General features: G+C 49.0%; 1 protein-coding gene across 1 annotated transcript in view; it reads left to right on the forward strand.

Annotated features, from left to right (window-relative positions):
- plcb1 (phospholipase C beta 1) overlaps positions 1-16,230 on the forward strand; it is a gene marked incomplete at its 5' end in the record, with an annotated part of 446,201 nt that overhangs the window by 320,545 nt on the left and 109,426 nt on the right. The window contains 4 exons of the mRNA XM_033026421.1: positions 1,472-1,629; positions 7,324-7,406; positions 11,239-11,323; positions 13,602-13,779. Of these exons, the coding sequence (XP_032882312.1) occupies positions 1,472-1,629; positions 7,324-7,406; positions 11,239-11,323; positions 13,602-13,779 (504 nt within the window). The remainder of the gene's footprint in view (positions 1-1,471; positions 1,630-7,323; positions 7,407-11,238; positions 11,324-13,601; positions 13,780-16,230) is intronic.

Below are 16,230 nucleotides of genomic sequence, written 5' to 3' on the forward strand. Positions count from 1 at the left end.
CAGACTCACCACTCTCTGTGAGAAAAAGTGTTTCCTCGTCTCCGTTCTAAATGGATTACTCCTTACTCTTAAACTGTGTGGCCCCTGGTTCTGGACTTCCCCCAAAATGGGGGACATTTTTCCTGCATCTAGCCTGTCCGATCCTATAAGAATTTAACATGTCTCTGTAAGTTTCCCTCTCATCCTCCGCGGCAGAGAATTCCATCTTCGGCCCTCTCCCCTCCGCACAGGGGTGTCGGAAGGTGAGGATGGTGGGTGTGAAGTGCAGTCAGAAGGCAGTCACGGTGGAACAGCTGGAGAGTTGCCGCCTTACAGCAAAATGCAGCGCCAGAGACCCGGGTTCGATCCCGACTACGGGCGCTGTCTGTATGGAGTTTGCACGTTCTCCCCGTGACCTGCGTGGGTTTTCTCCGAGATCTTCGGTTTCTTCCCACACTCCAAAGACGTGCAGGTTTGTAGGTTAATTGGCTTGATAAAAAAAAAAGGTAAATGTAAAATTGCTGGCTCGGACGTATACAGGGCCACAAACATCAAGCAGGACACATCCCACCCTGCCAACCACCTTTTCACTCTGCTACACTCTGGGAGGCGATTCAGGTCTCTGAAGGCTAAAAAATAGCTTCTACCCATGTGCGATAAAAGAACTTAATTCTAACAGAGAACACTGGGAGAAGCACAATATAATTCGGGGTGCAAGATAATGCACAATAATCTTTAAAAATATTTTTAATACGTATTTATTATTTTCTTTACTGATTTGTGTATATGTGAGTCAATGGCTGTTGTGTTTTGTTCTTTTTAAACCGAAGGAGATGCAATGGAATTTCGTTGCACAGTACTGGCCCCCCCACATCTCACTGACCTCCTCTCCCCCTACCAACCCTCACGGTCCCTCAGATCCACATCAGCCGGTCTCCTCTCCATCCACAAGTCCAACCTCCGCAGTTTTGGGGACAGAGCCTTCTCCAGGGCAGCTCCCAGGCTCTGGAACTCCCTCCCCCAACTGATCCGCAATTCCGTGTCCCTCACCATCTTCCAGTCCCGCCTCAAGACCCATCTCTTCACCTCTGCCTATCCTTAGCCCCACGACCCCCTCCCTTTTCATCTGTGCATTAATTGCCTAATACTGTGTTTTGTATTGAATTCTGTCTTTACTTTGTGTACTAGTCATGTCTCTACTATTTATTTCATTCCCCTTACATGTTTTTCCTCTACATGCTCAATTTTTGTAAGGTGTCCTTGAGACTCTTGAAAGGCGCCCATAAATAAAATGTATTATTATTATTATTACTGTGCAATGACAATAAACGTATTCTATTCTATTCTATTCTATTGTCCAAGTTGGCGATATGCAGAGTACTGCCCTGCCGACTACAAAAGTCAGAAGGTTCGGAAGGTTCAAGGAGCAGCCCGGTTAGGTACTGGAACAAGTTATTGGCGTGCTGCTACTTTCCACTTTGTCTTTCCACAGCCGGACAGCTGGCCGGATACTCTTCCGTAGAAATTTATCGCCAGGTATTGTTGGCGGGATGTCGGTGCGTGGAGCTGGACTGTTGGAAGGGGCGTTCGACCGAGGAGGAACCTGTCATCACCCATGGCTTCACAATGACGACGGAAATCTGCTTCAAGGTGACGAAACAATAGACAATAGGTACAGGAGTAGGCCATTCGGCCCTTCGAACCCAGCACCGTGCCAGAAACGTGCCAGAGCATCTCAGCGGGTCGGGCAGCATCTCCGGAGAAAATAGGAAGGGTGATGTTTCGGGGTCGGGACTGGAAGTGGAGGTGGAGACTGTGGTGGGGGGAGGGGGGGGGGAGTTTTGGAGGAACTGGAGGTACGAACAGGCCAGAACAAGGCGGCACGGTGGCGCAGAGGGTAGAGTTGCTGCCGAAGGGCCTGTTTTCGCGCCGGAGTCCCGGGTTCGATCCTGACCACGGGTGCTTGTCTGTACGGAGTTTGTACGTTCACCCCCTGACCCCGCGCGGGATTTCTCCGGGTGCTCCGATTTCCTCCCGCACTCCAAAGACGTGCAGGTTTGTAGGTTAATTGGCTTTGGTAAAATTGTAAATTGTCCCTAGTGTGTGTAGGATAGTGTTAGTGTGCGGGGATCGCTGGTCGGCACAGACTCGGTGGGCCAAAGGGCCTGTATCCCTAAACTAAACTAAACTAAACTAAATCAGAACTGGCAATAGATGACTGGCGAAGGGTGGAGCCCACTATGGCCTTAAAGGTAGCGGAGTCAGGGGATGTGGGGAGAAGGCAGGAACGGGGTACTGATTGTGGATGATCAGCCATGATCACATTGAATGGTGGTGTTGGCTCGAAGGGTCGAATGGCCTATCCTGCACCTATTGTCTATTGTCTATTGTCTATTGTCTATTGTCTAATGGAATCTAGGGATATGGGGAGAAAGCAGGAACGAGGTACTGATTTTGGATAATCAGCCATGATCATATTGAATGGCGGTTCTGGCCTACTCCTGCACCTATTCTCTATTTTTCTCTGTTTCAATGCCTGGAGGTAGGATAAGGCCGGACAAATCAGGGCCAGCAACAGATGAAGGGTGCAGCCCACAATGGCCCATTGTTGGCTGGGGAAGAGGTGATAACGAAGGGATACGGGAATGTGAACAGTGGAACAAGTAGGACAACTACAGTGGGGGTGGGGAGAAGGGGGGGATGTAGGAGTTACTTGAAATTAGAAAAAATCAACAGGCATTAATCAACATTAATTGAGCTCAGTCAAAAGTAGTGTTACATACCTGAATATGCTGACGTACAAACTAGTGAACACCATATCCCCTCAACAAATCAAACAGAAACCGTTAAGAATATAAACAAAATTGGGTGCAATGTTTAATGAGCTGTATGTTTGACATGATGAATGATCACCTATTGTCTATTGTCTATTGGCCCACTGGCTGGGGAAGAGGTGATAACGAAGAGATACAAGGATGTGAACAGTGTAACTAGCAGGACGACTAGGGTGGGGGAGGGGAGGGGATTGGAGGGGTGGTGTGGGGAGAGAGGCTTACTTGATATTAGAGAAGTCAATGTTCATAGCGCTGGGGTGTCAGCTGCCCAAGAGAAATATAAGTTGCTGTGACTCCACTTCGCGCTGGGTCTCACTGGTGGGGAGTTAAAGTGTTTGGCAACCGGGAGATCAGGTAGGTCCACGTGGACTGAGCGGAGGTGCTCATTGAAACAATCGCCCAGTCTGCGCTTGGCCTCGCCTTTCGATATACACTGTAGGAGCCCACATCGAGAACTGAGGAACTTCTTTCCTTTAGTTTGTGTCGTTTGTGTTAGAACTTCTTTCCTTGTTGTGTCGAGTTTAACAGAGCTTTTCTCAGTCCTAAGGGTTGGCGAGGAATTGAGGACAGGACGTAATTTGTTATTAGGATATGCAGTGTCTGATTCAACATGCAGCTTTTGTGTACAACCTTGACTGTTTTCAGAGCACATAGCAACCCAGTTAATTAAATATGTTGGACGTGGTTAGAATACATAATTTCAACTCAGTATGCAGTGTGGCAGGTTTATGCTTGTAGGACATTACACAGAGATATTTAGCCAGAGGACAGACAATGATTGATTGGAAGACACAGCAGGGAAACAGGCCCTTCGGCCCGCTAAGTTCATGCTGGCCGTCCATCACCCGTTCATACTGAAGACAGGAAGGAACTGCGGATGTTGGTTTAAACCGAAGACAGACGCAGAAACTGGACTAACTCAGCGGGACAGGCAGCGTCTCTGGAGAGAAGGAATGGGGTGACGTTTCGGGTCCGAAGACGGGCCTCGACCCGAAACGTCACCCCCTGCTGCCTGTCCCGCTGAGTTACTCCAGCTTTTTGTGTCTATCTTTGGTTTAAACCAGCATCTGCAGTTCCTTCCCACACATACAAGGAATTTGCCTTGGTGCTCCGCCCGCAAGTGACAACATGACAAACAGTGACAGTTGAGAATGTCTGTGTGTGTGGAGTTTGTACGTTCTCACCGTGACATGCGTGGGGTCGCTGGTTGGCATGGACTCTGTGGTCCGAAGGGCCAGTTTTTGCGCTGTCTCCAAACTAAATGAAAGTGAAACTGAATTATCCAGCTCTCGTCTGAACGCACCAATTGAATCTGCCTCCATCTGCCTCCACTACAGTCCCAGAGAATACCCTCCACACCCAATCATAAGGTCATGTGATATGAGTAGAATTAGGCCATTCGGCCCATCAAGTCTACTCCGCGATTCAATCATGGCCGATCTATCTCCCCTTCCCAGCTTTTTTCCACTAGTAGTAGCTCTACTCAATAACCAAAAATCTGTAGCCTCCTTTTGCTCTGGTATTTAATTTAATTTACATGTTTAATCGATAATGTTTTATTATTAATGTTCAATGTTTTAGGTGTCATTCTCAACTGTCACTGTTTGTCATGTTGTCACTTGCGGGCGGAGCACCAAGGCAAATTCCTTGTATGTGAATATTTGGCCAATAAACTTATTCATTCATTCATAACCCCATTCTCCTGCCTTCTCCCCATTACCTCTGACACCCGTACCATGCAATTACTGCATTTTTTTTTTAAAAGCTCATTAAACTGACAGTGAAGCCCTTAAAACTTGTACACGCTTTCTTAAATCTCTTGAGAACCTAGTTTGCAGTTGCAAAGTGAAGAAATCCACTCCATTTGTAATTCACTTTTCACTGTTACTTGGGTGAATATTTCATGATATCTTAATGCTATGTAGCTTAATTAAACAGGTCTTCAGATCGCTTTTTCCCAGAGTTTTGATTTGAAATGTGTTTCATCTTAAGGGGTTGGACAGGCTCGATGCAGGAAGATTGTTCCCGATGTTGGGGAAGTCCAGAACAAGGGGTCACAGTTTAAGGATAAGGAGGAAATCTTTTAGGACCGAGATGAGGAAAACATTTTTCACACAGAGAGTGGTGAATCTCTGGAATTCTCTGCCACAGAAGGTAGTTGAGGTCAGTTCATTGGCTCTATTTAAGAGGGAGTTAGATGTGGCCCTTGTGGCTGAAGGTATCAGGGGGTATGGAGAGAAGGCAGGTACAGGATACTGAGTTGGATGATCAGCCATGATCATATTGAATGGCAGTGCAGGCTCAAAGGGCCGAATGGCCTACTCCTGCACCTATTGTCTATGTTTCTATGTTTGCTTTCCCCGCAAGTTTCAACCATTGACAGTGAAACGTTTGAATCCAGTGTAGCTGTGTTGCCTGCATGAGATAGTGTTAGCCACAAGAAGAGATTGGCCAGACTGCTGGTGACAAAATGCTGGAGTAACTCAGCGGGTCAGGCAGCATCTCTAGAGAAACTGAATAGTTGACGTTTCAATAGACAATAGACAATAGGTGCAGGTGCAGGCTATTCGGCCCTACGAGCCAGCACCGCCATTCACTGTGATCATGGCTGATCATCCACAATCAGTACCCTGTTCCTGCCTTCTCCCCATATCCCCTGACTCTCTATCTTTAAGAGCCCTATCTAGCTCTATCTTGAAAGTATCCAGAGAACCTGCCTCCACCGCCCTCTGAGGCAGAGAATTCCACAGTCTCACAACTCTCTGTGAGAAAAAGTGTTTCCTCATCTCCATTCTAAATGCTTACCTCTTATTCTTAAACTGTGGCCCCAGGTTCTGGACTCCCCCAACATCGGGAACATGTTTCCTGCCTCTAGCGTGTCCAAACCCTTAATAATTTTATATGTTTCAATAACATACCCTCTCATCCTTCTAAATTCCAGAGTGTACAAGCCCAGCCGTTCCATTCTCTCAGCATATGACAGTCCCGCCACCCCGGGAATTAACCTTGTGAACCTACTCTGCACTCCCTCAATAGCAAGAATGTCCTTCCTCAAATTAGGGGACCAAAACTGCCCACAATACTCCAGGTGTGGTCTCACCAGGGCCCTGTTTCGGGTCGAGATCCTTCTTCAGATCAACTGCAGACCACGAGACTTGGATTGTTTTCTCTGGAATGCCTAAGGCTGAAGGGCGACCTGAGAGAAGTAAATAACATTAAGAGAGGCATAGATAGGGTAGACAGTCAGAACCTTTTTTCCTAGGGTGGAAATATCAAAGACTGGAAGGCATTGCTTTAATGTGAGAGGGGGAAATATTCAAAGGAGATGTGCAGGACAAGTTTTTCGTACAGAGGGCAGTGGGTGCCTGGAACGCGCTGCCAGGGGTGGTGGTGGAGGCAGATATGTTTGTAGTTTGGTACTCAAAATTGCTGGGGAAACTCAGCGGGTGCAGCAGCATCTATGGAGCGAAGGAAATAGGCGACGTTTCGGGCCGAAACCCTTCTTCAGACGTAGTTTGTTTGGTTGTTTGTTTGTTTGTCTTTTTGCACAAAGTCCGCGAGCATTGCCACTTTTCATTTCACTGCACATCTCGTATGTGTATGTGACGAATAAACTTGACTTGACTTGACTTGATATGACACTGGTGTTCAAGATGCTTCCAGATAGGCATCTGGATCTGCAGGGAGTGGAGGGATATGGATCACCTGCAGGCAGCAGAGATCAGTTTAGTTTAGACATTCAGAGATACTCCGCGGAAACAGCCCCTTCGGCCCACCGAGCTCGTGCCAACCAGCGATCCCCGCACATTAACACTACCCTACACACATACTAGGGACAATTTACATTCATGCCAAGCTAATCAGCCTACATACCTGTACATCTTTGTAGTGTGGGGAGGAAACCGAAGATCTCGGAGAAAACCCACGCAGGTCACGGGGAGAACGTACAAGCTCCGTACAGGCAACACCCTCAGTCGGGATGGAACCCGGGTCCCTGGCGCTGAAAGGCAGCAACTCTACCGCTGCGCCACCTTTGCCGCCATTAGTCTTATTTGACATCACGTTCGGCGTGGACATTGTGGGCCGAAGGGCCTGTTCCAGTGCTGTTCCTGGTTCTCTGTTCTACATAAAGCAACATTACAGTTCTTCACCATCCTTTCAGAGTGATATGCGTCAGTTGCTGAGGATTCACATTTTAAATTTCCAATTAAGTCGGGTATAATCTTACATCAAGACGTACAGTAACTAAAAGCTGTACACTGTCTGTAAGACATTGAGGTCATTGCATTCTGCTTGTTCAAGAGTGTTTTACTGTAAGATGTTTTGAAGAAGGGTCTCGACCCGAAACGTTACCAATTCCTTTCTCTCCAGAGATGCTGCCTGTCCCTGCTGAGTTACTCCAGCATTTTGTGTCTACCTTCGATTTAAACCAACATCTGCAGTTCCTTCCCTGCACATCTGCTCCTATGACTTATGAACAAAGTAATTATTTTGTTTTCTTGTCCTGTAGGAAGTAATTGAGGCTATCAATGAATGTGCCTTCAAGACATCTCCTTACCCGGTGATTCTTTCCTTCGAAAACCACGTTGACTCGTAAGTACCGACACCCCCCCCCCCCCCGCGTTTGGGGCCTTTCGGCTAAAGGAAATTCCCCCCCCCCCGCAGAATTCGCAAATCACCAGCCGGGAAATTGATACACGGAGTAGGATTCGTGATTATTAAAAATAATAATGTTAGTTGTCGTTCCTTGGTGTTTCAAGTGTACAGAACCTGCTTCACCGCGTCACGGTGGCGCAACGGTAGAGTTGCTGCCTCAAGGGCCTGTCCCACGAGCATGCGACTCCATGCGGCAAGCGCGACCTAACGTGGGGCCTCGCGGGGCCGCTCCCACTTCGATCGCCGGAACCGTACGGAGTTGTGCGGAGCTGGTCCCGACATCGCGTGGGGCTCCGAAAAACTGACCGTGTTCAAAAATTCCGCGCGACAACGGCCTGCCGGCCCGCAGCCGCCTCGACGCCATACGCACCGCCTCGACGCCGTACGTCACGCGCGGACTTCACTCGAACTTCATTTCACTCACTCGACATCCGCGCGGCCCCCGCTTCTGGTTTGGTCGCGCTTGCCGCATGCAGTCGCATGCTCGTGGGTCAGGCCCTTTAGGTCGCGCTTGCCGCATGCAGTCGAATGCTCGTGGGACAGGCCCTTTACAGCACTTGCAGCGCCGGAGACCTGGGTTCGATCCCGACCACGGGTGCTGTCTGTACGGAGTTTGTACGTTCTCCCTGTGACCTTACGCGGGTTTTCTCCAAGATCTTCGGTTTCCTCCCACACTCCAAAGACATACAGGTTTGTAGGTTAATTGGCTTGGTAAATGTAAAAATTGTCCCGAGTGTGTGTAGGATAGTGTTAATGTGCGGGGATCGCCGGTACGGTTGGACTCGGTGGGCCGAAGGGCCTGTTTCTTAGGATCGCAACCCCATCTCTCCCCCCTATATCTATATCTGCAAACACATGGAACTGCAGATGCTGCTTTACCAATAAGATCATGACCATAAGAGATATTAGGCCATTCGGCCCGTCAGATATAATCCGCCATTCAATCATGACTGATCTATCTCTCCCTCCTAACCCCATTCTCCTGCCTTCTCCCCATAACCTCTCACACCCGTTCTAATCAAATCACCCATACTGATCAAATAAAGTTAAAAAGGCTGCTTTTGTATTCTTCTGTATCTGTGACAGCTTTAACTGAGGCTTTAGACCTAGGAGTCACATCGCGGAAACAGGCCCTTCAGCCCATCGTGTCTGTGTCGACCAGCGATCAGCCCGTACACTCGCGCCATCCTAAACACTAGGGACAATTTACAATATACAAAAGCCAATTAATCTACACACCTGTACGTCTTTGGAGTGTGGGAGGAAACCGGAGCACCCGGTGAAAACCCACAAGGTCACGGGGAGAACGTGCAAACTCCATACAGACAGCGCCGTAGTCAGGATTGAACCCAAATTAGATTAGATTAGATTAGATTAGATTCGATTATTGTCATTCAGACCTTTCGGTCTGAACGAAATTTTGTTTCCCTGCAGTCATACATATAATTAAAAAATGACAAAAACACAAATTTAACATCCACCACAGTGAGTTCACCAAACACCTCCTCACTGTGGTGGAAGGCAAAATCTTAAAGTCTCTGTCTCTTCCCTCTTTGTTCTCCCTCTGCACCGAGGCGACGGTTCAAACTCCGCGGGTGGTCGCTGCCTCCGCCACAGCTCCGAGGCCTAGTCGGGTCCCCGTTGCCGCCGCCGCCGACAACAACAAATGTTGTTATAGTACAACTTTATAAGTCAAACTCAAGTATAACTGGTAGTGCAAGGGGAAAGGTACAGAGTGCAGAATATAGTTCTCATCTTACATCAGTCGCAGAGGAATTACAGCGATCATTAGCGTGTTTTTAAAAATAAATTACAGCTTTGGGCATTGTGGTTACCAGTCACAGTGCAGCAAATTTGTTATGTTTAGTTTTTAGTTTAAAGATTCACGCCCTTCGGCTCACTGAGTCCGCGCCGACCAGCGATCCCCGCACACTAATGGGCCTGTCCCACTTAGGTGATTTTTTCAGGCAACTACAGACGACTAGTTTGTCGCCACATGTTCGCCAGTGGTCGCCGGGAGTCGTCTCCTCAGTTGCGCAACAAGTCGTAGCGTCTTTTTGGCCGCCTCTAAATGTTCTACGACTTTTCGGCGAGGGTGGGTTTGACGCCAATGGGCGTAGCTTGTAGTAGGCGCTGTCGTAGTTTGTCGCCAGGATGACGTAGGTTGTCGCCGGTTTTTCGTTATGACAGTCGCCGGCAGTTGCCTAAAAGAAAATCGCCAAGTGGGCAGGCCCGTAACACTATCCTACACACACTAGCGGCAATTAACATACAAACCTGTGCGTCTTTGGAGTGTGGGAGGAAACCGGAGCGCCCTGGGAAAACCCACGCAGGTCACGGGGAGAACGTACAAACTCCGTACAGATAGCATCCGTAGTCAGGATGGAACCAGGGTCTCCGGCGCTGTGAGGCAGCAACTCTACCGCTGCACCACCACGCCGCCATTGTTGAGCTGGATAAATAAATAAAATAAAGGTGCCTTCAGCAACTCATCAGTTTTCCCTTCTGCTAGCAAGAGGTGGAGGATGGAGGGTCATAGAGTGATACAGCATGGAAACAGGCCCTTCAGCCCAACTTGCCCATGCCCACCATCAACATGTCCCAGCTGCACGTCCCACCTGCCTGCGTTTGGCCCACCTCCCGCTAAAGGATATTTCCCTTTCAGCGGTAAAATCTCCAGCAAGTTTCCCTTTTCCCTGACTCTCAGTCTGAAGAAGGGTCTCGACCCGAAACGTCACCCATTCCTTCTCCCCAGAGACGCTGCCCGTCCCGCTGAGTTACTCCAGCTTTTTGTGTCTGTCTGAAGATGGGACATGTGGGGCAGCCAAGTCAAGTCAAGTCAAGAGAGTTTATTGTCATGAGTCCCAGATAGGACAATGAAATTCGTGCTTTGCTTCAGCACAACAGAATATTGTAAACATAAATACAGAACAGTTCAGTTCAATATACACATAAATAAGCAGATAAAGTGCAATAGGCTGTTACAGTTCAGAGTCTGTTTGTTGGTGAGTTTAATAGCCTCATGGCTGTGGGGAGCGGCCTGTTTCCACGCTGTATGACTCTAGGCAGTCACGGTGGCGCAGCGGTAGAGTTGGTGCCTCACAGCAAAATGCAGCGCCAGAGACCCGGGTTCCATCCCGACTACGGGTGCTGTCTGTATGGAGTTTGCACGTTCTCCCCGTGATCTGCGTGGGTTTTCTCCGAGATCTTCGGTTTCCTCCCACACTCCAAAGACGTACAGGTTTGTAGGTTAATTGGCTTGATAAATATGTTAAATCGTCCAAGTTGGCGATATGCAGAGTACTGCCCTGCCGACTACAAAATTCAGAAGGTTCAGAAGGTACGACTCTAAGGAGGTATCGCTTACTGAAGGACCTGTCCCATGAGCATGCGACCTGCATGCTGCAAGCGCGACCAAACCGGAAGCGGGGGCCGCGCGGAGGTCGAGTGGTCCCTTACGAGTTGACGTGAAGTTCGAGCGAAGTCCACGGGAAGTTCGCGCGTGACGTACGGCGTCAAGGCGCTGCCTATGCCCGTCGAGGCGGTGCGTACGGCCCCAATGTGGCTGCGGGCCGGCAGGCCGTTGCCGCGTGGAATTTTTGAACACGGTCAGTTTTCCCGCACAACTCCATACGGCTCCGGCGATCGAAGTGGGACCGGCCCCGCGAGGCCGTACGGCTCAAGCGACCACGTTAGGTCTCGCTTGCCGCATGCAGTCGCATGCTCGTGGAACAGGCCCTTAACAATTTTTTGTTTATTGTGCCTTTAGTCCTAAACAGCAGGCTAAGATGGCGGAGTACTGCAGGTCGATATTCGGCGATGCGTTGCTGATAGAAGACCTGGAAAAATACCCGGTGAGTGTGTGTGTGTGTGTGTGATTTCCTCCCATTACTGCTTCAGAGAACATTGATTTTGGTGCTTTCTGATCTATTTTATGACTCTCAGATTAGACTTTTAGACTTCAGAGAAACTGCATGTAAACAGGTCCTTCAGCCCACCGAGCCTGCGCTGACCAGCGATCCCCGCACGCTAACACTTATCCTGCACACACTAGGGACAATTTACAATCTTTACCAAAGCCAATTAACCTACAAACCTGTACGTCGTTGAAGTGTGGGAGGAAACCGGAGCACCCGGAGAAAACCCACGTAGGAGAACAGACAAACTCTGTACGGACAGCACCAGTGGTCAGGATTGAACCCGGGTCTCTGGCACTGTGAGGCAGTGACTCTACCGCGGCGCCAACGTGCCGACACATTAGGGTTTGAAGAAAGGTCTCGACCCGAAACATCACCTATCCATGTTCTCCAGGGTTGATGCCTGACCAGCTGAGTTACTCCAGCACTGTGTGTCGTTTTTGCCGCCTTTGGCCCCGATCCTACCAAACCTTTCCTATCCATGTACCTGTCTAAATGTCTTTTAAATCTTGTTATTCAACGTCGCTTAAAAGTGCAGATGTAAGATAGTACGGGTGTCAGGGGTTATGGAGAGACGGCAGGGGAATGGGGTTAGGAGGGAGAGATAGATCAACCATGATTGAATGGTGGAGTAGACTTGATGGGCCAAATGGCCTAATTCTACTCCTGTGAACTATCCGTGAATAGAGCTTGGAAAAAAATAATCACACTCATAACTCAGCAACGCAGGGTTTGTTAAGTTATTTGACATGTTTCTTGCAGCAGATTAGAGTGTATTAGGCCATTCAGCCCATCGCGTCTGCTACACCTCGCGCTGCCTCGGCAAGGCCAGCCACATAATCAAGGACCAGTCGCACCCCTGGCCACTCCCTCTTCTCCCTTCTCCCCTCTCCCATCGGGCAAGAGGTACAGAAGTGTGAAAACGCACACCTCCAGATTCAGGGACAGTTCCTTCCCAGCTGTTATCAGGCAACTGAACCATCCTACCACAACCAGAGAGCAGCGCTGAACTACTATCTACCTCATTGGTGACCCTCGGACTATCCTTGATCGGACTTTGCTGGACTTTATTTTGCACTAAACATTATTCCCTTATCATGTATCCAGACAATTCTTCATTAGAGCTGGTGTCAGGGGTTACGGGGAGAAGGGAGGAGAATGAGGATGAGAGGGTGAGATAGATCATCCATGATTGAATGGTGGAGTAGACTTGATGGGCCGAATGGCCTAATTCTGCTCCTGTTACTTGTGACCTTTTCACAATGTAAATGGCTGGATTGTAATCACGGGTTTGTCTTTCTGCTGACAGGTTAGCATGCAACAAAAGCCTTTCACTGTACATAGAAACATAGAAAATAGGTGCAGGAGTAGGCCATTCGGCCCTTCGAGCCAGCACCACCCTTCAATATGATCGTGGCTGATCATCCAAAATCAGTACATCCGTTCCTGCTTTCTCCCCATATCCCTTGATTCCGTTAGCCCGAAGAGCTTCAATTTTCATGTCCCTCATCTATGTTTCACATGTTCGGCCAGGCTCTTGCACAGTGGACAGCCTTCTTGTTTGCCACCACTAGATCTCCCAGGTAGCATTGTTCACCAAGCAGTGGGCATCTTAGTAGGTGTGGCATGGATTGTACAGATGTTCCACATTCACATTCTGTGTCTGCCACATCTGCATAGTCCCATTCACTCATATTGGACTTGCATCAGCCCATCCCTGTACGAAGTCTATTAAATGTACGAAGCCTATTATATTATATGCCTATCCCTGTACAAAGCCTATTATATGTATCGAGCAATAGACAATAGGTGCAGGAGTAGGCCATTTGGCCCTTCGAGCCAGCACCGCCATTCAATGTGATCATCCCCAATCAGTACCCTGGTCCTGCCTTCTCCCCATATCCCCTGGCTCCGCTATTTTTAAGAGCCCTATCTAGCTCTCTCTTGAAAGCATCCAGAGAACCGGCCTCCACCGCCCTCTGAGGCAGAGAATTCCACGGACTATTATAGGTACTATACAAGCCTATTATATTATATGCCCATCCCTGCACGAAGCCTATTAAGAGTATATAACTCTCTCTTGAACACACCTAGTGAATTGGCCTCCACTGCCTTGTGGCAGAGAATTCCACACATTCACAACTCTCTGGGTGAAACCTCAGCGCAGGTGACCCGTAAGCTGAACCGTGAACATGTTTGCACGTTTGTGTTTTAGCTGGAGACGGGCGTTCCCCTCCCGAGCCCACACGAGATGATGGGAAAGATTCTTATTAAGAACAAGAAGAAAGGGCACAAGTCGTCTGATGGCAGTGCCAAGAAGAAGCTGTCGGAGCAAGCCTCCAACACGTACAGCGACTCGTCCAGCGTCTTTGAACCCTCCTCTCCGGGAGCCGGTACGTTCAACCCAAACGTTTGCGGGCGGCGTTGACCCGGGCGCGGTGGCGCAGCGGGTACAGTTGCCGCCTCAGAATTAAAGGACGTTCCTCCAGGAAATGTGACCAGGAGGAATTATTTTAGACAGAGGGTGGTTTAGTTTGGAGATACACCACTGAAACAGGCCCTTCGACCCACCGGGTCCGCGCCGACCAGCGATCCCCGCACACTAACACTATCCTACACACACTGGGGACAATATTACATTTACCAAGCCAATTAACCTATAAACCTTTGGAGTGTGGGAGGAAACCGAAGATCTCGGAGAAAACCCACGCAGGTCACGGGGAGAACGTACAAACTCCATACAGACAGCACCCGTAGTCGGGATCGAACCCGGGTCTCCGGCGCTGCATTCGCTGTAAGGCAGCAACTCTACCGCTGCGCCACCGTGAATCAGTGGAATTAATTTCCCCAGTTCCTCCGGGGGGCGGCACGGTGGCGCAGCGGTAGAGTTGCTGCCTCACAGCGCCGGAGACCCACATTCGATCTCCAATTACGGGTGCTTGTCTTATACATTCGCCCCTGTATGACCTGCGTGGGTTTTCTCCGAGATCCTCCCTTTCCTCCCACACGCCAAAGACGTGCAGGTTTTTAGGTTAATCGGCTTTGTATCAATGTAGAATTGCCCCTCATGTGTGTAGGATAGTGTTAGCGTGCGGGGATCGCTGGTTGGCACGGACGCGGTGGGCCGAAGGGCCTGTTTCCGCGCTGTATCTCTAAAGAAAACTCAACTAAAAGGTAATAATAGAGAGGATTGGAGTTTGAGATTAAGGGCGAAGCAGGTAATATTTAGTTCCACACAAGTTGAAAATATGAAAAAGTGCCTGAGAGGTGATTTATATGAAAGAGGGAATGTATAAAGCAGAAGCAATGAAACAGCGTGCAGGAGGGAACTGAGCTACTCCACCATATTGCGTCTATTAGCAATGAAAGGGTGATGTATTCTGAGATGAAATTGGTGGATGTGGGCAAGGAAGGTTTAATGTGCATTCACGACGGCCTTCAGTCGAACAACCACTTACTTCAGCTGAAGATTTAAACCTTGGCTCTGCGGATTTGACTGCCGCAATTCCTCAAGTTTCTATCTCAGGAGGTCAAAAGAGCCAAGTCAGCTCTAGGGTTGGCTGCATTTCCAAGAAATATTGGCCCGCAGTTGCTTATACAGAACGCTGTCTGACTCAGCAAGTGGACTGACCCTCTGTAATAACTTTATAGATTTGCAACTGGCGACAATAGAGGCACATTCTACTTCTGCATCTGATAATAATAATAATAATGGATGGGATTTATATAGCGCCTTTCTAATACTCAAGGCGCTTTACATCGCATTATTCATTCACTCCTCAGTCACACTCGGTGGTGGTAAGCTACTTCTGTAGCCACAGCTGCCCTGGGGCAGACTGACGGAAGCGTGGCTGCCAATCTGCGCCTACGGCCCCTCCGACCACCACCAATCACTCACACACATTCACACACAGGCAAAGGTGGGTGAAGTGTCTTGCCCAAGGACACAACGACAGTATGCACTCCAAGCGGGATTCGAACCGGCTACCTTCCGGTTGCCAGCCGAACACTTAGCCCATTGTGCCATCTGTCGTCCTGATAGCCTTCATGCCATTTAGATTACATAGAAACATGGAAAATAGGTGCAGGAGGAGGCCATTCGGCCCTTCGAGCCTGCACCGCCATTCAATATGATCATGGCTGATCATCCAACTCAGTATCCAGTACCTGCCTTCTCTCCGTACCCCCTGATCCCTTTAGCCACAAGGGCCACATCTAACTCCCTCTTAAATATAGCCAATGAACTGGCCTCAACTACCTTCTGTGGCAAAGAATTCCACAGATTCACCACTCTCTGTGTGAAAAATGTTTTTCCCATCTCGGTCCTAAAAGACTTCCCCCTTATCCTTAAACTGTGACCCCTTGTTCTGGACTTCCCCAACATCTGGAACAATCTTCTTGCATCTAGCCTGTCCAATCCCTTAAGAATTTTGAAAGTTTCTATAAGATCCCCCCTCAATCTTCTAAATTCTAGCGTGTACAAGCCGAGTCTATCCAGTCTTTCTTCATATGAAAGTCCTGACATCCCAGGAATCAGTCTGGTGAACCTTCTCTGTACTCCCTCTATGGCAAGAATGTCTTTCAGGCCCACCGTGTCCGCGCCGACCAGCGATCCCCGCGCACTAACGCTATCCTACGCACACTAGAGTTGATTTACAATTTTAAAGAAGTCAATTAGCGTATAAAACCTGTATGTCGTTGGAGTGTGGGACGAAACCGGAGCACCCGGGGGAAGCCCACGCTGGCCACGGGGAGAAGGTGCAAACTCCGTACAGACAGCACCCGAGGTGAGGCAGCAACTCTATGTGCTGTACCTTATGACAAAACATTTCCTGAACAGTCTG

The sequence above is a fragment of the Amblyraja radiata genome, chromosome 8, assembly GCF_010909765.2.
Source record: "Amblyraja radiata isolate CabotCenter1 chromosome 8, sAmbRad1.1.pri, whole genome shotgun sequence".
NCBI classification, from domain to species: Eukaryota; Metazoa; Chordata; class Chondrichthyes; order Rajiformes; family Rajidae; genus Amblyraja; species Amblyraja radiata.